Consider the following 21,093-nt stretch of genomic DNA (forward strand, 5'->3'; position numbering starts at 1 on the left):
GCTTCTCTGCCTGGCACCCACCCCTCAGAGGTGGGCGGGGAGCGGGCACCTAGCCACCTGCCAAGATGGCATCCCCAAATGGGGCAGGAGGGAGAGAGGGAGCCTCGAGCCTCCATCTGCTTCCTATTGAACGCTTCCTGCCTCCAGAATCCACTGGGCAGGGTCCAGGCTTCCCAAATCAGGAACACCTGGGAGGGGAGCAGCTGAGCAGGGACAACGAAGGGGTGGCGCTAGAGTCTGGGAACGCCTTTGGACAGCAGAGGGGCTCTCTCGAGGGACCCGGCCCCTGGCTCTCCCCCATCCTGCTGCCTGTATCCAAGTATGAGTGAGGCATCCAGACCTGCCCTGAAGAGTGACAGCAGGTGGGGCACTGGAGAACAAATGGTCTGAAACAGCTGGGGTGGGCAGGGCCAGGGCAGGACAATGGCTCCAGTCACCAGGGCCCCTGGGAAGAGAGGGTGTCTGAGACTCAGAGGGCAACTGTCCTGGTGATCAACCTTCCCCTTCCGCATGGGCCTCTGGGCTGGCACAGTGGTGATGGTGGCAGCCACGTGGGCCCACTCTGAGAGCAGCAGGGATATAAAACACGAACTCTAGAGGCAGACGCTCCCCTTGGCTGTGCACATCTGGCCGGGGGGGGGGGGTCCATTTTCCAGGGAAGAGGCTGGAAAGCCACAGCCAGCATGGCTACTTCAGTTTGTGGGGGGGGAGCTGCCTGGGCGTTAGGGGAAAAGCTCTCTGGCTAGCTCCCCAGGCCAAGGCTTACTCACAGCTGCCCCCCCACCTCATCCCAGTCAAAACCAGGCCACTCCCAGGGGTCAGGGGGCCAGCTGGGGTCAGTGTGGTCTGAAGAACACATGGGAGAAGGCATCAAGTGCCCACGTTCATGCCTGTCTGTCATTCCACCCAGGGAGGGAACCAAGCACCTTGTGGTACCAGTGGCGGACCAGTGCTGGAAGGGGCTTCAGGTCAAGCAAGCCAATGCCCCAGAGACTAGGCTCCTAGAGCAATAAAGCTGGCATGCTTCACCCTCAAATGGGGACAACAGACCCCTCAGGGGCCAAAGGGAGGGACCTGGAGTGGGGAAGCCATTGAGTCCAGCCCTAGCAGGCTCCTGACCCTGCTCACTGTGAATCTGCTCACTCTACAGAGTAATTGAAACCAGAAGCACTTCCCAGCTGACAATGGCCCCTTGTTTCCAGCTCCTCACACTCTATGCTCTGAGACTGACGGCACTACTCAAGCTGAGAGCTGCTCCGAGAGGACAAGCTCAGAGCTGCTCAGCCCGGGGGTCAAGGCAGGGAAACCCTGGGCTGGCAGGCAGTGAGGGCCCTAACCTTGACCTCCCTGCCCACTCTGATGTCGGTTCATCAAAGCTGTGTTTGACTCCATCTGCTTAAGAAAACAGATGTGACCTCCACCAGCCAAAGGCCCAAACATAGGATCACTGGCAGGTAACAGCCTTTGGGGGTGGGGGGCTGCTTGACAAGCTACACCCAGAATCCCTGCAGGAAGTTGGAGGATGGTGGACTTGGACCTGCCACATGGTCAAAAGGCCATCATTAGACAACCACTGACTGTGCCAGGCCCTGCACCATGGGCTTCATGGACATTCACATTTAGCACTCATTAGAGCCCATTTTACAGGTGAGAAAACTGAGGCTCAGAGAGGTAAGGTAACTTATTCCATTCTCCCAACTAATGAATGGAGAAAGTCTGACTCTCGACCCCAGATCTGTTTGGCCTCAAAGTTGTTTTAACACTGACCAAATGATCAGAATTCTCTTCTGTTTTCTTTACTACACAGGGAGTCCCGTTCACTCTTCATACCTACAGCACAGTGCCTACCACCACATGCTCAATAAATGAATAAACGAGCGACAACATGGATGTGCATGTCACAGCTCTGACCAGCTCCTCTGGATACCTTCCATCCCTTGGGCCTCGCAACAAGCTGGCGATGAAGGCAGAGGGGGAACAATTATCCCCATTTAACAGATGAAGAAACTGAGGCCCCCAGAAGTCAAGGGACGTTGACAAGGTCTTCTGACCTTCAGCCCAGTGCTCTTCCCACAGCATCGGGGTAACCAGACGCCACAGTCAACACATCTAAACCGCTGACTGAGGGCAGGACCAACGAGGCAGCCGAGGAAAGATGGGTCAGGGAGTTACATGTCTGCGGGGAGGTGGGGACGTACTGTTTTCCACAACTCAGAAGTAGCTAATGGTGACCTGAGGTGCTCTGGGGTCGTGGGGCCCTGCTCTCCGGTGACAGTTGGAGAGGGATGAACAAGTGGGGTCGGGGAAGGGGAAGGACACCCCCGGGTCTGGAGAGAGGTGGTCATGCAATCTCCATTCTCAGAAACCAGGCTCTATACTCACTTAAAAATAAGAAAGCCTAAGGTGGAAACACCCCAAATGTCTGCGACAAATTATGACTAAATAATACATACAATGTTATTCCGCCTAACGGGGAGAAATTCCGACACACACCACGTGATGAACCTTAAAGACGGCGAGCTACGTGAAGCAGCCAGTCCCAAAAGGACAAACATTGTATGACTCTACTTTTATGACGCTCCTGGAGCGGTCAGATCCATAGACAGGAGGTAGCCTGGTGGTTGCCAGGGGTGGGGGAGAGGGGAAGTAGAGAGCTGGTTAGCGGGGGTGACACTTTAATTTGGGAAGATGAAATCTGGAGACGGATGGTGGTGATGGTTGCGCAATAGTGTGAATGTGCTTAACGCCACTGAATTGTACACCTAAAAATGGTAAGTTTAATAGTATTCATATTTTACCACAATCGAGAAAAAAAGTAAGAGGGTCTAGATATTCAGATTTGCCCATCTGGGCCCTGTGAACATACACAGCGGCCCAAGTTCCATTTCTAACAGCTCTGACCCCTCCTAGCTGCCAAGGGCAGGTCAAGAATGTCAGAGAAATTACCCGCCTTTCCCCTTCAGACACAGGCTCCATGCTTCAGAAGGGAAGAGGGCCTGAGCTTTCAAATTGGGGGGGAGGGGGTGCTAGCACCCCAGAGCTGGGACAGCTGGAACTTCTCTGTTGGCCTGGAACCCTGCTCTCCCCCCCCCCCACCCTCCCAGGGTCTCCCATGTAGGGAGGGCTGCCCCTGGAAGGCTCATAGGAAAGTGAAGCTGCCTCCCACCCTGGTGGGGGGAATAGAGCTGAGGGTGGGGGGCTGTCCCCAGGCTTGTTGCTGAGCTGGGGAATGGAGGAGCAGGGGTCCAGAGAGGCTCTTCTGGCTTAGGTAGCTCCTAGGTCTTGGCCCTTTTCTAGTCTGGAGTCGGTGGCAGGAACTGAGCTGTGGGGTCCTCGGGGAGAGCTCTGCCCTCTGGCCCAGCCAGCGGACAAGGGCCAGACCATGGGAATATGCTAATCAGCTAATGGGTAGGTCCCAGTTGGGGACAGCACATCTGGATCTCGGAGCAGCGGTGGTTAGAAATAGACTGGGGTAAACACACAAGAGTCCCCCAGGGCCAGGGAGGCACGGCGGAAGAAGGGGGGCCTCCTGGCTGAACTGCTCCTTGGCCAGGCAGGGTTGGGGCAGCAAGGAGGTGGCGGACAGTGGGGGCTGGCCTGATAGAGAATCGAGGTTCAGCCCCTTAGGTCTGGGGAAGAAAGGGAGGACTCCTGAGCCTGGAAGAGGAGAGACCACCAAGCTGGTGGGATCTAAGACTAAATTTGCATTGACTAAAGGACAAACCCCTGAGGGTCACAGACTGGCATCCAAGCCTGTATCCCTCCAATCTATGAGTATTTTCACTCACTCATTTGCCCAGCAGCTGACCAAGCATGACCAATTTGGGATTGGGTTCATGAATTTGGAGCCTTTGCTTAACCACTACTGAGTTGTGCGACTGTGGCCATGTCACTCCCCCTTTCTGGTCTGTTTCCTTCTACCCAAAAAACAAGATCATATGAAGTGCCCTCCAGGATTCCTTCTGGCCTAAAACCCTACTGATCTTGTTGTTTCATTCATTCCTTCACCCTCCCTCTTTGCTTGCTCAAACCTCTCCTGCTCAGGGCAGGCGGGCTCCTTAATTTCCAGGGACACTCCCTGTGCATTCCTCACTCCCCGCTCCTGGCCCTGCGGCCCTCCCTTCCCCGAATGCCCACTCTCTCGGGCCTGCTGATCCAGGGCTGCCGCCTTGCCACAATACCAAAGAGCTCAAAACAGCCGTGCATATGCTGGTTGGAGAGAAAATGATTTTTATAAAATATATGAAGCACTTTTGGCAACGTAACAAAAAAGGTAATTATAAAGACTACATACAGCCCTAGGAAAAAAGGGGGTTTATGATAATACATGAAAATAGAAAAAATACAAAACATGCACTGTGATTAAAACTACATGAAATTTTGTGTACTCAACGAAAAGGCATGAAATAAAATGGCTGTTTCAGAGGAGTGGGAGTAGGGATGGTTGGTTATTATGTTTCAATTCAATCTACTATTATTGCAATTTTCTCTCTAATATAAACATTGCTTTCGGAATTTAAAAAACCCAGTGCTCTCCTGGACAGGAGAGCCAAATTGAAAGCTGATAGATACTGCAAATGACCAGGATTTCTGTCTCTGTCTTTGTTTCTATTTTCTGAATAAAATAATCAGTGGTGGTGTTTTTGCAGAAAAGCAAAACAAAAGACCAGCGCTCTCAACTCCCTCTTGCTCCACCTCCTCCTGGAAGCCTCCCTAACTCTAGCCCATGAGGCTCTTTCCTTCTTTGAATTCCTGTGGCACAAGTTTCTGTCAGCAGGCAAGGCATGAGTCCGGGTCCAGGCTGCTTCCAGTCCTGGCTGCCCTGCCCTCTGGCTACCTGGTGTTAGACATGTCACCTAATCCTTTATGCCTCAGCTTTCTCATCTGCAAAACTGTGATAACTTTCCTACCACATAGGGTACTCAGGTTCCTGAGTTAACGCTGTGAGCATCAGCCCAGTGCTGGGCTCTCTGACATCATCATCATCATCATCATCATCATCATCATCATCATCATCATTACTGTTATCTTGCCTTGCTCTCTAGTGGCTTGAAATATATTGATATACTTGTCTTCCAATCTGGCAATAGATTCCTTGAGGCCAGGCCCCTACACCCCTCAGAGCAGCTGGACACACTGCAGATGCACAGTAAGTCTCCACCCCCTGGCTCTTTTCCATGCACGCTTCCCTCCAGGTGCACAGACAGAAATGTCCCCTGCCCGGAGGCAAAAGGACTCCAGAGAGAGGAAGCCTGAGGCTCACCCTAAGCCATAAAGCAGGACGCTGGGGTGGAACACCGCCCCTCCTCCTCCTCCAGGCCACTAGCCATGCCAGTGCCCCTCACCCAGGCTAGGAGATTCCCTGATGAAGACCTGGGACACAGGGACACAGCACAAAGGAGAGAGCACGGCCTTCCCTGTGCGCAGTCAGTGGACGGACCCGGGCCTCAGTGTCCTCATCTGTAAAATGGGGAAGATACAACTGTGATTTTCCTTGCAGAGCTGTTGCAAGGGTCACGAGATAATGTTGGGAATGGGCCTCCAAGAGTACAAGAGCTGGACACACATGCTGATAATTAGCACTGGCATTTGTCTGTCACCGAGTGCTGCCCCTCCCCCACCAGCCTGCCTCCGCTGCCGTATCCAGCAAACCCCGAGATGGAGACTCATACCGGAGCAAATGCCTGCAGCTTAGGAAATGGGGTCCCTCGCTGTTCTCTGGAGGGCCTGAGCCGGAAGGGGCTTAGAAAGATGTGCAAGAGGGCCTTTTCCCCCTTGCCTTTTCGCCAGGCCACCTGGACATCCCCAAGGACTTGGCCGGCCCCTACTGCCAGGCCACCTTCAGCCCCATCCTTGGCACCTGCTGAAGGGGTGCAGAGCTGAGTGCCAGATTCCCTTCCTGGGACACGTGGCAGGAAGGGAGGGGGCAGCAAGCTGTGGGAACAGACTGACCCAGGGCTCTGTGGGGCCTGGCCATGTGGGAATGGCGTGGTGCAGGCTCTCCCCCAAGCCTGGTCATCCTCGGTGTCTCCGAGGGCAGTCACAGGGTGATGGGGACTTTACAAGGCACAGCACATCGCTGGTGAGGAAACCCTCCCCTTCCCCAATTCAATAGGAAGGCCAATAAGATGGCCCCAAGGCTGAGGGCCAAGGGCTGCACCAACGCTGCACCTTGGGGAGCTGAGGGCTGGGAGACTTCAAAGCCCTCCGGTGGACGCTGGCTCTGAACTGGCCGCTCACAGGCCCGGGTCAGCTGGCAGCAGGAGGGTTTGTGTTTCTTTTAATATCACTCCCAGGCATTTAACATTCCTCGAAGCTTAAACACAGAAACATTTTCCTTACCAGACTGTGCTTTCTGCTTTGCCAAACATAACCTGGCTTTCCCCCCTCCCCCAACGCCTCCATCTGCTCCTGTCTCCAAGATGTAATGATTTATGCTCTGTTCCCTGGGGCTTGTGTGGCTGACAGAAGTGAGGAGGAAGCAATAGGGCTGGAAGTCCGGGTGGGGACGATGCCATCGAGCCCTGGAATCTGGGTTCTGGAGGGGTCAGAGCCCATGGGACTCGCTGAGTTGGCTGCGCTGGACACTCTTTTTAACTCTTCTATCCCACAGCCACCAATGGACCGGGCCCCTGGCAGCTGGTCAGGCTTCTTGGCTGAGTATCTCCTGGGGCCAGAGCCCCATCCCTGCCTGTCACTCCCGCCAGCCCAGGAATGTGGAGGTGGGACCCCCAGCCTTACCCTGCAGCAAGTAGGTTCCCAGGGCTGAATTTAGAGAGCTCTCTCTCTCTTCAGCTCCCGTTTCCTAAATAATGAATAAAATATTGAAGGACCGACATGTGGTTGCCTGGCAACACCATCTCCTTGGAGACAGTGCTGAAGAGTGGGGCACAGGTCCCACAGCATTAGGAAAAAATGTGCTCAGGAACTTGGGGCGACATGAGGCAGATGGCCAGGACCCCACCAAATAGAGCCATCCCCCTTCAAACACTGGAGCTTGAGACAGACGGGGGAAGCAGGAGGCCCACACAGGTCCCCGAGGGGGAATGCTACCAAGAACACCCAGGCAAGAGCCAATTACCAAACTCATCAATGCATCAGAGAACAAACACTTCCTGCAAAAAACACATCCCTCAGCTGTCTGCACCCAGATCCCGTCTGAGGCGACTGTTAGTAAGCACAGAGCCCCTAGTGCCATGGCTTAGTCCCGGTGTGTACCAGTTACTGTTTCCCTTGATTTCATGGTCACAGAATCTACCCCCAAACCCGGCCAGTAGTGTCACGAGCATGAGGCCACACAAGGTGCCAGATGGGACTGTGGATGGCTTCGTGCCTGCCTATGTCTGCATCTTCTTCACAGGTAACTGAACAGCAGCCATCTCCCAAACGGGAAGAATTCGCAGGGATACAGGATGCAAACAAGGACCCTGTCCTTGTTACCTGCCCCTGCATCCATTAACGGGGCACCAAGAAACACAGCTGAGGCATGTACACTCGTTTTTTTAAACCTCACCTGAGGATATTTTTTGTCATTGCTTTTCAGAGAGAGTTGGAGGGAGGGAGGGAGAGAGAGAAACACTGACGGGAGAGAGACACATCAATTGGTTGCCTCCCACACAGGAGATCGATCCTGCAACCAAGGTAAGTGCCGTTGGTTGGAATGGAACCTGAGGCCCTTCAGTCCGTGGGCTGACACTCTAACCACTGAACCAAACAGGCCAGGGAGCCACGTATACTCTTAAAGTGACCAGGACTGACCTAACTGATACCCATAAAACCACCTCTAAGCCAAGGAACTCTGGAGACAGGTAATGCCCAGCAACCCTAGTGATACGTCAGACACCAGCCCTCGGCGACCCAGCAGATCCCAAACCCTCCAAATCCTGGGGCCTCACACCTCTTACAACAGACACTGCTAATCAAATGCAGCACTCATGGATATAGCCTCAGGGTCCTTCTCAACACAGTGCTCCTGGAAAAAGCCACCAGTAGACTAGGGTTAGGAAGTGAAAAGAAAGGGAGCTGTCCATCCTGCAGGAGTGTGGATGAGCCACCTGAGCCGGGTGTAGAAGCCGAGGAGCCGGGCACACACAGGCGTCTGGGGCTAGACTAAGAGGTCTTATCCAGCAGGAGAGAACCACCACGTTGGGAAACTTTTCTCAAACGGGCTTTGAATCCGAGTCACAAAAGGCCAAGCACCTTGACCCAGAAGGCAGGCGAGGATGCCCTCCCAAGGGCACCTCCTGCTGGCAGCTCCCCAAGCCCGGCCTTGGTGCCCCGGCTGCATCCGGACCCTCACCTGGATCTGCCCTTTGCCCATGATCTTGTCCACGATCTCATTGTTGTCTTTGTTGACCTTGGTCTTGTCATAGCACTTCTCGTAGCACAGGATCCTCAGGGACTGAGAGCCCTCCAGCTCAATCTCAAATTCCTAAGGAAAGATGGAACGAGGGTCCTGAACCCCTGACGCTGGGAGACAAGGTTTCCTGGCAGGTAGGGGCCCCAACTTTGCAAGGCTGAGAAGGGGGTGAGGAGGGCCCGCCAGGCATGGAGGAGCACCCTCACTCTCTGGAGCTCCAGAGGCCTCCAAATCACTGAGCAAGTGAGGACTGGGGCCTGAGCTCAAAGCCAGGGTCTGGACATAAGCAGGAGATCAGAAGTCCAACGAGGAGGGATGAAGGGCAGAGGGGTTAGAGGGACAGAGCTGGCCCAACCATCCCCAGCCAACAGGACAGAAGCACCGGGAGTGCAGTGGACATGGTTGATGACAAGCTCAGGGGACCCTGTGGGGACACCAGCCCCCTCCACTCACCTCGTCCCACTTGGGCTCTGTCGTGTCCCGAAATACCCTGGTTTTGGCTTTGCTGACAAAATAGCCAAAGGAATCCACCTCCAGGGTACAGTACAGGTCTGTGGCGGGGACAAGCAGAGACACATCGAGTGAGGCCCAGGAACTCAGGAGGAATAGGGGTTTAACACATCTGTCCCTCCCAACACCCCAGGGGCTGCCCTCGGGTCCCTCCGCACAGCCTTGTGAGTCTGGCTTCTTCTTGCTCCTCTTAGATGGCGCTGCCCTCCTGCCTCCGTCACCACTCTCCAGCCACACTGGTCTACTCCCTGAACATGCCCAGCTCTCCCTCCTTAGGGCCCTTGCTGTCCCTTGCCCCTGATCATTGCCATCTCACCACTGAGGCCTCATGCCACGTCTTCACTGACCACACCGACTAAAGGAGCCTCCCCTCCCCTGCCCTAGCCACCCCAGGTCCCTTAACAGGGCGTCACCGGCATTCGAGGTGGGAGTCTCTGGAGGGCATTTGGCCTCTGGGGGCTGAGAGCTGGAGTAACCCCCGGTCACTGAGAAAACCAAAAGTGCCTCCCACATTCCAAAAGCTCAATCTGTTGTTTTCTTCATAGCACTTAACTTCAACTGAAGTTGTCTTTTCTTTCTTGTCTCCCTCCCCCTCACTACATCAACACCACACAGCAGAAGCCTTGTTTTCTTAGCCACCGGTGTGCCCGTCATACTAAGAACAGGGTTTGCACACACTCAGAGAAATGATGCTCTAAAGGGAAGAGCATGGGCTTTTGCAGTGGAAGCCACGGATTCTACTCCACCCCCCGTGTGACCCGCCTGTGCCACCCTAGGAAAATCTCTGAGCCCTCGGGGCCTCAGCTTCTTCAGGTAAAATGAGAATGATATCAGTGAACTCAGCAGGCTATCAGGAGGATCTGAGCAGATAATACACACTGGCATTTCCGCCAACACCTAGTAAGGTACCCAGGCACACAGTAGGTGTCTGGAAATGACCTACTTATGTAGGCATTTCTGAGCTCCCATTCACAGAACAATAAAGGACATGTGGTTCCTGCCCTCTAAGAACTCACAGTGGGGAGGCAAGTTTTAAGTGACAAAACAGTATGACAGGAGCTGTAACCATGGTGTGCCCTGGGGTGATGGGAACACAGAGAAAGGAGGCCGATTTAGCCCAGGGACTCGGGCGGGCTTCACGGTAAATGGTCATTGAACGTGCTTGTGAGCCAATGGCATGACACCTTCGCGGTGCACTGCACAGGAGGGGCAGAGGGCAGGCCTCACCCACCAGTGAGGAAGAGAAGGGAGTGGGAAGGGGCTGGCTGAGAGGAGAGGACTCAGGAGCCCTGGGTTTCTTATCCTGTGCGATGCTAAGTCCTTTAATCTCTCTGTGACTCAGTTTTCTCATCTGGCAAATGGAAAGAAACTATCACCTGTCTGACTCACAGACTCCTACATGAGAAAAATTAGATAAACACTGCATGGATCTGGTAGATGGTAATGAAGAAGGGAGGAAAGGTGGGGTGTGGCAGTGTGCTGGTGCTGCGCAATCATGGTCCTATTTCAGCCTGCTCTCAGGTCAGTATTTACAAGCGAGATTGCCTTCTTTGGAAAAAGCAGCTGAGGTTCAGAGAGGTTGAGAGACTTGCCCCAGATGACACAGCTTGTAGTCAGCAGATGTGGGGCTAGAGTCCAGGAATTCAGATACCTGGAGGTAGGGAAGGGCGAGAACCATGCCCCTGCCAAGAAGAGCTGGTTCTAGGCCTTTGGGGGAATGCCCCACATCTCAAGGAAGATGGCAAGGCCCCAGCCTGGAAGACCAGACCAGAGCAAGTGGGCAGTGGGAAGCCCTATGCAATGGGTCCATCGGGACTTTCTGTGACAGGATGAACAATGGCCCCCCGGCCTCTTCCTAGGGCTGGTAGTCAGGGACACTTACTTGCTGACTGCTTAAACCCCTTGGCAGAGTGGACAATGACATGAAGGAAGCCATAGAGCCCTGGAGACTCGTCATCTGCAAGAGAGAAAAGTCCCCGGGGGGTGAGAGGCTCCTCTGTTTCATCCCCTCCTCACCCTAGACTGGCTGGGAGGCAGAAAGGGTGGGAGATACAGCGAAGCCTAGGCCTGACAGCACCACCTGGTGGCCGGATGAAGAAGTTTCCAGAGCCCACTGCTTCCAGGACCATGAGCTGGTGCCCCTTCTCCCTCCACTCAGCCTGGGAAGCCAGTCCACGGACCTTCCCTCCTGGACCAAGGACTTTGTACTGTTCCCCAGGGACACCTTCCCTCACCCTCTGAGTCCTGCTGTCCAGTGGCTGCCCTTTTAAATTTAGCCTTTCAAAGTAAAAATTAACCAATATAAGTCACTCTGTGCCAATGGAAGAGAAGGTCCATCTCTGCCTCCTCTTTGGGACACAGGAGGCAGATGACCCTCATATGCACAGGAGAGCCTGCCTTCAAAACCCCTTTCCAGCACCCATGGGCAGCCAGATTCTACTCATTCTAGGCGTTACCAGCCCTGATCACAGCTCTGCCCTGCTCAAAAACTTCCCATAGGCTCCTGGACTTGAACAACAAATTCCCTTGCTTGGCACTGAAGGCCTTTGAAGATTGAATTCCTGAAAACTTCTGGCTTTATTTCTCATACACTATTCTAATCCATCTCCCCTTCCTCCTACCCCCACCCCCGGCCCCATGCTTCTCTTTTGTTTCCATTATCTGACTACCTCGTAAATATATTAATGACACAATCCCAGTGTACCAGGTGCCAGATTCTTCTCTCAAGCCAGAGGGGGCCAGGGAGGAGTTGGGGCCATTTAGGAAATGGAAAACCCCTGTTCAAGCTTCCTGTGTACCTGGCAACTGAGTCATCCCAGCCTCACTGAGCAGAGATCGGCCATTTGTGGCCAAGTGCCTGGCTAGGTCCTTGTGGAAGGCCCCAGCAATATCCTGGGGGATTTGACCTGCTGATTGGGCAACCCTGGGTTCTAGATCTTACCATCTTTATTGCTGGTGACAGGAATGTTGTGTACAGTCCTAAGTTTGAAACAGGATCCCGTGAGCACCTGGAGCTCCACTGAGCTCAGGACAAAGGCCTGGAGATCTGCAGGAAGAGTCAAAGAGAGAGGGGAACGTCATCACAGGTCAACCAGGACCTGCTGCTCTCTCTGGGGGCTACAGCAGGAAAAAACCAACTTAGTTCTAGGGGCAGAGTTGGTCCTTGGAGGAAAGGGAAAGACTTGTGAACCCTCACACGAGGAGAGTTGTGGGTACTGTCAGAGGGGTAAGAACGGAAGAGTCTAACTGGAAAGACTCATGTATGAGTGTATGAGAGAGGAAGAGAGAGAGATACGGACACAACCCTCGGCTCTGGGTCGAGTCCTATTGCTAATTCATTGTATGCCTTAAGCAAATCACAAATTCTTTGGGCCTCAATTGCTCAGTCACATCAACTAAGTGCCATCAGCCCAGGCTCTTTGTCCAGTGACTGAGGGCTGAGTAGGAGATACGGGACATGAGAGTGCTTGGGGATACAAAGGCCCGCTGCTGCTATGGACCCACGAGAGCAGGGTAGAGTGGGGCAGGACTTACCCTTCTTCTGTAGTTTCTGAATTGCTTCTCTCCACTCAGACCTTTCATAGTCCGAGGACAGTAGGAACAGGTAGCTCTGAAGAGAGGAGATGACAATTCAGTGGAGTGGCCATAGCTAGAGCAAGCACGTTCCTACATTCCGGGCCTCCAATAAAGCTCCTTCTTACCCAGGTACCTCTAGGCTTTCAGAAGGAGGTAACGGGGAGGAGGGCCTCCTTGGGAAGCCAAGTGACAGGAGTGGCAGTGCCAGTGATGGCCAGCAGAGGGCACTAGCTCCATACCAGGGGGGAGAGGGAGTCTAGGGCCGGAGCCATGGCAGCCTCCTTGAGAATTGGGGGCCTGAGTCCCTGATTCCCACCACACCAGGGCCAAGAGCTACAGAGAGTGGGCAGCCCTGGACTGAGGAAGGGGGCTGCCTTTGTCCCATCCCCACCCTTCCTGACCTTTCCATTCCGATTGTGGATCCGAAATGGGATTGTGGGGGAATTGAGCAGCAATAAGAACTCATTTTCAAACATCTTCTTCTTCAGGCGCTCGATGGCCCGGCTCTGTCCTTTGTTGGCTTTCTGCAGGGGATGGAGGACACAGATGGTTCCCTCACACTCAGACTCCACTTCCCACTAAGCAGCTCTAAGTACAACTTTCCTCCATGTGTTAATCGTGTCTTTTCTTTCTCAATTTTTTTTTAAAAATCCTCACCCAAGGATATATTTTCCATTGCTTTTCAGAGAGAGTGGAAGGGAGAGAGAAAGAGTGACATGAGAGAGACACATCAATTGGTTTCCTCCTGCACATGCCCTGGCCAGGGCCGGGGATTGAGCCTGCAACAAAGGAATATGGCCTTGGGCGGAATTGAAATGGGGACCCTTCAGTCCTTGGGCCTATGCTCCAACCATTGAGAAAAAATGGCTAGGGCTTTGTCAATATTTTAGGATGCTCTGACATCTTGGGAGGCTTCCTGGCCTGGAGAAAACTGTTCTTCCCAGGGCATGCTAATTCCTAACACAGTAAATGACTCCTCTGTGAATGTACCTTTCATACGCAAACCAGCCAAGCCTGAGGCCTATGCCCAACCACCCACTTGACCTCTCACACATCATTCCCCTGCCCTAAGTCACATAGGACCGGGCACCAGATGACTAGGGACAGCCCCTATAGCCCAGAGCCCTTCAACATTATCCAAACTAGTGAGTCCTAAGCTGTTTCCTGCCCTGCCTTCCTGTCTCTTGAAAAGCACAATACAGGCTCTGGGCCCCGTTTTCCCAAGCTCCTTCTGCCTCCTGACCAAACCTGGTGCTTCCCCATGTGGCCCTGCGTGATGTGGCATGGGTCTTTCTCTTGGGGGCTATAATTAATAAAAATCTTCTTTCGGTAGCATGTTCCTCTTCATTCACCTCTAGAAATTAAATCCCAGGTAACATCAAGATACTCTGCTTAAAAATCTCAGACACCTTTCAGCATAAAGCCTAAATTCCTGGCCTGGTGCACGGGGCCTGCCAAGGCTGGGTTGCAGCCTCCATGCCCTGCCTGACATCCCACCATGCCCCACCCTGCACCCTCTACCTCAGCCAAATGGTGCTATTCCCTGTTCTCTGACAAGCCATTCCCTCTAGTCGGACCCCTCCCCTTTGAATAACTACTATCACGCTGAAGTCTTGGTTCCAGTGCCGTCCTCAACCACCGCAGTTGAAATTCATTTCTGCAGCATTATTTTACCCACTAGACCAGCAAAACTGTAACAACGGCTCCCAGCCAGTGTTGTGACATTGTGGGAGATCAGTGCCTCTCACGTACTGCTGGTGGGAGCATAATTGAATGTGACCTTTTCAGAGGTAAACCTGGCAATTAAATAGATAAGCCCTTTGCCCCAGACATCTCCCTTGTAGGGAATCTACCAGAGAGAAGAAATATGAGTGTGGTGATGTTTACTGCAGACTCGCCTGTGAAGAGTAAAGAACCAGAAACAACCTAAATACCCAAACATGTTGTGCAGACAAGCAACAGAAAAGGGTGCAGCTGTTAAAAAAAATCTGATGGACCCAAAGAGTGCCAAGGTGCGCTATTAATAAGTGAAAAGCTTAAATTGCAAACAGCACTTGTAGCCTCATCGCATTAAAATATACACAGATGTGTGTGAGCATCCAGTACAAGCACAGAAGAGTCTAGAAGAATACACCTCAAACTGTTAACAATGGGGGTGGGCGATGATCAGTTTTACGTTACACGCTTTGGTATCATGAGCTTTCCTTATAACAAACCAGGGTTACATGGGTGATAAAAAAATTTTAAGTTTAAAAAAAGTTATTAAAAAAGTAAATCACTGCTTCTTCTGTGATTCAGAGAAGGACATTGTGGTGCTTCTCATCACGTGTGTCACACGCACGGTGAGTAATGGGCCTGTCTGCCTTCTCCAGCCCACGAGGAACTCTGGGAGGCATCTGGCACGGCCCCGCAGCCAGCAGCCACGGATCAACTTAGCAGAAGGCCACACCTACACCCTTGGGGCAGGAGGGAAAGCACAAAGCCTGCGGCTCCCAGGACCAGGTGAGAAACATGCATGTAGGATGCCCCTAGGGTGGGGATGCCAGACAGGGAAACAGGCCCCACTGAGGCAAGATGGAGCCTGGCCATTCAGGAGGGGGACACCTGTGCTGGTCAGGTTGTTTCTTCTGGACAGATACAACCCATCAGACCCTCAGTCCTAAACACCCCTGGGGTTATTACTGTGGTCTTCTCCCCTGTTCAAGGAAAGATGTCTGAGTTGAAAGGCTCGTTCGAGGCCATCTGCTCTTGTATTCCTCAAGAATTGTTCATGAAGCAATTATTTATTAGGTGTCAAGTACTAGTTATGTTCATAACTGAATAAAACAGTCCCTTGCTAGAGTTCAAATCCTAGTGAGTAAAGGAAAAAGCTGACCATGCAATTATAAATCAGTGCCCATAAAGCAAAGCAAAGAGGCAAACATCAAGAACCAGGAAGCAGGGCACCCATCCCAGACTGCTGTGGGTGGACATCAGGGAAGGTTCCCCAGAGGAAGTGAGGCCCAAGCAGAGCCTGGATAGGTGAGGAAGAGACCAGGCCAACCAAACAAGCCCCTTCATGCCCTGCCTGCCATTTATGGGGAAAGCTCCTCCTGGTGCTTTCCTTTAGCCACTGCTTTCAAATATATGAATTTAAGGCTATGCATTTTCCTGTAAATAGCACTTTGGCTACATCCCATGGGTTCTGATATGTAGTGCTCTCATTTTCATGCAGTTCTAAAGAGTTCGCAGTTTCAAGTTTGATTTCCTCTGTACCCTGAAAATTTTAATTTTCTAGGCTTACTCTTAACTATATTTCTAGTTGTTGATTTCTAATTTTCTTGCACTGTGGTCTGTGAACATGACTGGTATGCTAACTTTTTTTTAAATTTGAAATTTCCTTTGCAGCCTAATGCATGTTAAATGTTTGAATATTTTGCATGCATTTGACAAGAATCTCAGTTCTCTGTGAGGGCACAAGTTTCTGTGCATTTTTAGATCAAGTGCGTTGTGATATTCAAGGCCCCTCTCCTCACTGTTCCTTTTTGCCAACTTGGTCTGTCAGTTTCTAAGAGGCTTCTCAGGTCCTCTCTCTCATACATATCCTGCTTTTCCTTAAGAAGGCCTGTTCTCTTGCTTCCCTTTTCTATAGTGTTTGATATATACTGTTTTCCAGGAAATTTTCCATAATTAACCCCACTAAATTCTGAGCCCTGACTTCCCAACTCTCTCCATCTGCTCAGTGCTAACCTGCCATGATCAAAGTCCTTCCCTCTGCATGTGTATGCTTGAGGCCTCCTGCTCTTTCATCTTCTCCTTATCAGACTCCCAAGCCTTACAACTTCCCCTCCCCGCAGTTCTAGATACATCCGGTTCAAAGGGCCCAAATAAAAACAGCCAACTTTTCTGTCCCAGCTCAGGTGCCAGGCTCTGCTCACCTCCTTCTGGATTTCACTCTTGAGGGCGGAAATCTTCATTTTCATGTCCTCCAGCTCATGGTCTGGGAAAGGGTGCACATGGGGGCTGGCCTCAGACTCCTCCGGGGATGGAAACACGAGGTCAGCTAGAGGGATGTACCATTTGCAGTCATATTGCTGGTGCTTCCTGCATACAAGTCAGAGGAAAACATGAGCCAGAAGGAACGTGGCTCTTTAAGCCTGAACTGCTGGACCCAAAAACCACAGAAAAGGGTTTACTGAGAACTTGTCACAGGTAAAAATGATCCCTTGTCCCTGGAGTGGCCCAATCAGGGAAAACACACATGGAGTAATACCAGGGCCAGGCAGTAGTCCTTGAGGACTCTGGACCTTGGCCTCGCCAGTCTTCTGGTCCAGTATGACTGATGTTTTTAAGCATCCACCTCTAAGGTAGGCGCAAGACTGGGCTCACGCTTTCCCATTCCCCATCTCACACTCTCCCCTTCATCCCAGCCTGTCCACACTTAGCTCATACCATTATCTTTTAGGCTGGAGATGGAACGCAAATGTGAACTCCGAATGCCAACTCTGAGCCACAGAGGTCACATAGGGTACTGGGTGGAGGATTATAGAGCCACATTCAAGCCCAGTGTGCAATAGTGCCAAGGTTCATTAGTAATGTCTGCCATGGGCAGAGGACTGAGGGCATACGTATGTTTGCTTATGACTGCCATCTCTGCCTTAGAATCATCTCAGGTCTAGTTCCAGGGACTCATCCCCTTTACTGAAGCTCAAGACAACCTCTCCTCTCTCGCTTCCCCCAGGACTGAGGTTTGCACCTCTCCTCTCTCACTTCCCCCAGGACTGAGGTTTGCATCTCTCATTCTGGTCCCTTGGTGTTGCAGTGAGCACATGGTGTGTCTCCCCTGAACTGTAAGTTAGCGTACTTGGCACACAGTAGGTGAAAGAATGTGGGACAAACCCTGAATAACCTTTTCTGCTCACGGCGCAAAGTGGGCCTGTATCACTAAATACAGAGATGGAGGTGGAAAGAAGCTTTCAGGTCAGATTCAGGTTCAAATCCCATCTCCTCCACTTCTAGTTATGAGACTTTGGGCAACTTATTTAACTATCCTAAGTCTTTTCTCTCATCTGTGAGATGCGGATAATAATACCTACTTTATAGAGTTGTTGGGAAGATTAGAAATAACATAGTCAAAGCATTTGTCATGACACCTGGCCCGGCAGAACCACTCAACAAATGACAGCAGCAGATTTAATGAATATTCACTGACTCGCAGTTAGCAAAAATGCAGAGATGTCTAATAAAAGAAGAATGCTTAAGTAAATTATGGCATATCCACTAGTAACATCATGCAGGAAAGTAAAATGATGATTATGAAGATTAGGCAGCAACAGGGAAAATGCTTATGACGTGAAATGGAAAAAGCAGTGCCCCAAATTGGGTATTCACTCTGATTACAAGGGTAGGAAAAAACATAAGAACATTAAAAAAACTGGAAATATAGCAGCAGGAGACCGCTGCTTATGTTTGGATGCGTGATGGGTTTTTCTTTTTTTGGTCTGTAGTTTCATTATATTACCTTTATAATTAAAAACATAATTTATTTTTAGAAAAAGGCTATACAGTAAAATAGAATTAATTAATATGTTTTTAAAAAGGAAAAAATACGCAGATTGCCCCAGGTTGCTAAGGGGTTCCACAGGAGGCAGGATCTAGTTCCTCCCCAACTTTGCACCCTGGACTCATGCAGACTCACCCCGCAGATGTCTTCTTTAGCTTGGCGCACAGTAGGACATCTGTAAAGAGGAAGACGTGCCGCAGCTTCCGGGAGCCCTCCGACACTTCCACCAGGAAGCCATCCTTCACCAGCTGCCGCGTCTGAGGGAGATGGCACACCACCCAGCCTGCTCAGGGGGAGTCAGCCCAGGGCCCAGCCTGCACTAGGGGCACCATCCAGTTGGGGGGTGGGCAGCAGGGAGGGGCCATAGGCCTGGTGGTTAAGAGCACTGGCTTTGGGGTCACATGGACGTGGGTTTGAACCTAGACTCTGCCACTTCCCAGCTGTGATCTTGGGTGAGTTCCCTGACCTCTTTATCTCCGTTAAACGGGAGGATAATGACTGCTGCATATACAGAAGCAATCAAAATGGTATATGCAAATTGGCAGTGCCCAGCACATCCTGTGTGATCAACATAGGGTAGCTTTGCACTTCTCCGCAGCTCTCATAGCTCCCACCTGGATGGACCCTAGCTCAGGATGACCTGGTTCCTCTACCCTGGAGCTTGCACACCACCCCCACCCCATAACCCCACCTAGAGTTGTTATAGTTTCAGTTCAACTCAACCTGCAGACCCTCTCAAGCCTGTTGAGTAAATTCTTCAACCACCCCCAGAAGGATGGGAGGCCTGGACTACCCTCTGTGGGGCGGTAGGTGTGTCCTCGGGAACCTCAGCCATCTCCCACCTGGGCTCTGGATGGCCAAGAGCACTGTTCCACGCAGAACTTCCAGTTTCCTCCCTGCCGCCCTCAGGAGCAGTAGAACCTCAGGGCTGTCGCAATCTGTCCAGCCTTCCTTGTATTATATACCACGTGAGCTACACATGCTACAACACGTAGGCGAGCATGTTGAAAGTGTACCATCGAAACCATCTGAAACTGACAGTGCTGTAAGCCCTCTGGGGAGCTTTCAGCTATCCCGAGTCACACAAACAAGTGACATTCCAGGGTTTGCAAACCAGGGCTGGGAGCTGTGCGCAGGGACAGCTCTCTGTGCCCATTAGTCACTCTCTAGATCCTGTCCCTTATTACTTCCCTCCCCAAGAGACACTGGGGACTCATAAATGTAACAAAGGAGCTTAAACCCAGCAAGCCTGCACTCCTAAACACCACTTAATTACCTCTCCTGCACAGGAAGCACTCTATGTGGGCCAGGCGGCTGACCCATGCCGGTAACTGTCTCTCTGATTCTTCAAATTGCTTCCCTTCGCTGCCCCCCCCCCTTTCTGCCAAGAAGGGCCCCCAGGGAACTGGAGCTGCTGTGCCACATCTAGGCACCCACCTGGGACATTCCAGGAACCGGGCTGCCTCAGCCACCTCTCCCACCGTTTCCTGCTATGGGCTCACTCCCTAGCTTCTCCCGCCTGCTCATGTGGGCTGATCAGAGGCAGCTCAGAGCTCCCACTCCCTCAGATTCCCCGAGCTCCCTCAGACTAAGCCATTATTTTCCAGGGGGCCCTGAGGACATCATACTATCCATGGGGATACATTCAAGAATGAGCTAGCCAGAGCCTCCAGAGTCCCCGGAATGGGGGACAGTGCACAGGGCTTGCAGACAGATAACCCCAGCTAAAGAATCCAGTTCTGACACTTGTGGCTAAGAGATCTTGTGTCAGACCTGGTTAGACTCCCCAGGCCTTAGTTTCCTCTTCTGCCACAGCGGAGAGTTATGAAGATTAATGAGACGCCGGACTTAAAGCTGTTAGCTCAGGGCCCGAAGGCCTCTCCTTTGGCTGGGAAGAGGGAGCAGGGCTGGAGGGGACCGGGCAGCATGTCTGAGTGCAGGAGAGGAGGGATGGGTAAGCTGGTGTGCTGGGTGAGGCTGTGCTGGGTCCTGAGCTCACCTCCCCTTTGGGGGTTGTGACGGCAGTCCTGCGGGGGTCAATGTCCTCATTGATGCTGGACAGAAAGTTCTGGGAGATGCGGAGGGCATCCTGAAGTAGTGGGTAGTCTGGATGGTCCACAGGTGTGTGCTTCAGCAGGTCCTGGAGAGGGTTGGGGTGGTGAGTTGAGGGGAGTTCTGGGGCTTAATGAGAAGACATTGGGGAGCACTCAATTCTCACTGAAAGAATTCTAAGGGAAGGTACTCAGGGATCCACACTCTAATCTGGCAATGCCTGCAAAGCTAGGGGCAGCAGGGGTAAAGGCAGTGGTGCCCTTCATTTCTGCTGGAGTCATTGCTCTCCCCCCACTCCAGGCTGGGGGGTAGCCAGGTGGAGTCTCAGCTCATCAAGCAGCTGGGAGAGACACCCATCTACCCACCCCACAGCTGCTCCAAGGACACTGGAGACCATCAGGCAAGGGATGGGGAGGCAGGAAGTGCCTGCCTCCTAGGGAGCATTTGGCCAAATGTCAAGCTTAGTAGCCCAGCTATATTTAGGTCCTGGCCCCATTGGCATGGTTACCACAGGCCAGGAAGGCAAGTTGGGGCCCAGGGACCCTCCGCCCAGTTTCCCAAATGGGCTGTTCTCAGTAACTCCAGCACCTGCCCACCCTGGCTCAATCTCCCATTGAATTCCTAACCAGCCCCTGGCCATGCAGGGGGTGGACACTCACATGTAGGACCAGGGTGCTCCTGGTGACTCGGTCAATGGGCTTGTAGAGCAGAGCTGTTGGGGAAGGCAGAGAGGAGATAGGACAGATGAAACACAGGAGCAGCTTAAGACCTCAGGAACCAGTCTTGTCCCCGGACCCACCCACACAAGTGGGTTTCGCAGCAGCCTGCACCTCCATTCTCACCCCAGGGCAGACTAGACAACACAATAGGCGGACACACAGCCCTGGCAGCCTGGGCCCCCTCCCACCGGATGTGATTTCTTCCAGGGCCATCTCTAGACCTGTCCTGGCCTGACCAGGCTCAGAGTAGATGCAGGTGCTCCTCTGTACCCCCCACCCTGAATTACACAGCTATGTCTAGCCTTACCATGCAGAGCTCCAGCGCACTCAGGGTC

General features: G+C 52.3%; 1 protein-coding gene across 4 annotated transcripts in view; it reads right to left on the minus strand.

Moving 5' to 3' along the window:
• ABR (ABR activator of RhoGEF and GTPase) overlaps positions 1-21,093 on the minus strand; it is a 167,534-nt gene that overhangs the window by 29,425 nt on the left and 117,016 nt on the right. For all 4 annotated transcript variants that reach the window (XM_087825987.1, XM_087825986.1, XM_087825988.1 and 1 more), the window contains 10 exons: positions 20,699-20,751; positions 19,987-20,127; positions 18,123-18,244; positions 16,363-16,528; positions 12,847-12,969; positions 12,404-12,479; positions 11,811-11,915; positions 10,752-10,826; positions 8,813-8,910; positions 8,300-8,431 (listed from right to left, as the gene is read on the minus strand). In XM_087825987.1, coding sequence (XP_087682113.1) covers positions 8,300-8,431; positions 8,813-8,910; positions 10,752-10,826; positions 11,811-11,915; positions 12,404-12,479; positions 12,847-12,969; positions 16,363-16,528; positions 18,123-18,244; positions 19,987-20,127; positions 20,699-20,751 — 1,091 coding nt within the window. The remainder of the gene's footprint in view (positions 1-8,299; positions 8,432-8,812; positions 8,911-10,751; positions 10,827-11,810; positions 11,916-12,403; positions 12,480-12,846; positions 12,970-16,362; positions 16,529-18,122; positions 18,245-19,986; positions 20,128-20,698; positions 20,752-21,093) is intronic.

The sequence above is a fragment of the Miniopterus natalensis genome, chromosome 17 (assembly GCF_054644295.1).
Source record: "Miniopterus natalensis isolate mMinNat1 chromosome 17, mMinNat1.hap1, whole genome shotgun sequence".
Classification (NCBI taxonomy): Eukaryota; Metazoa; Chordata; class Mammalia; order Chiroptera; family Miniopteridae; genus Miniopterus; species Miniopterus natalensis.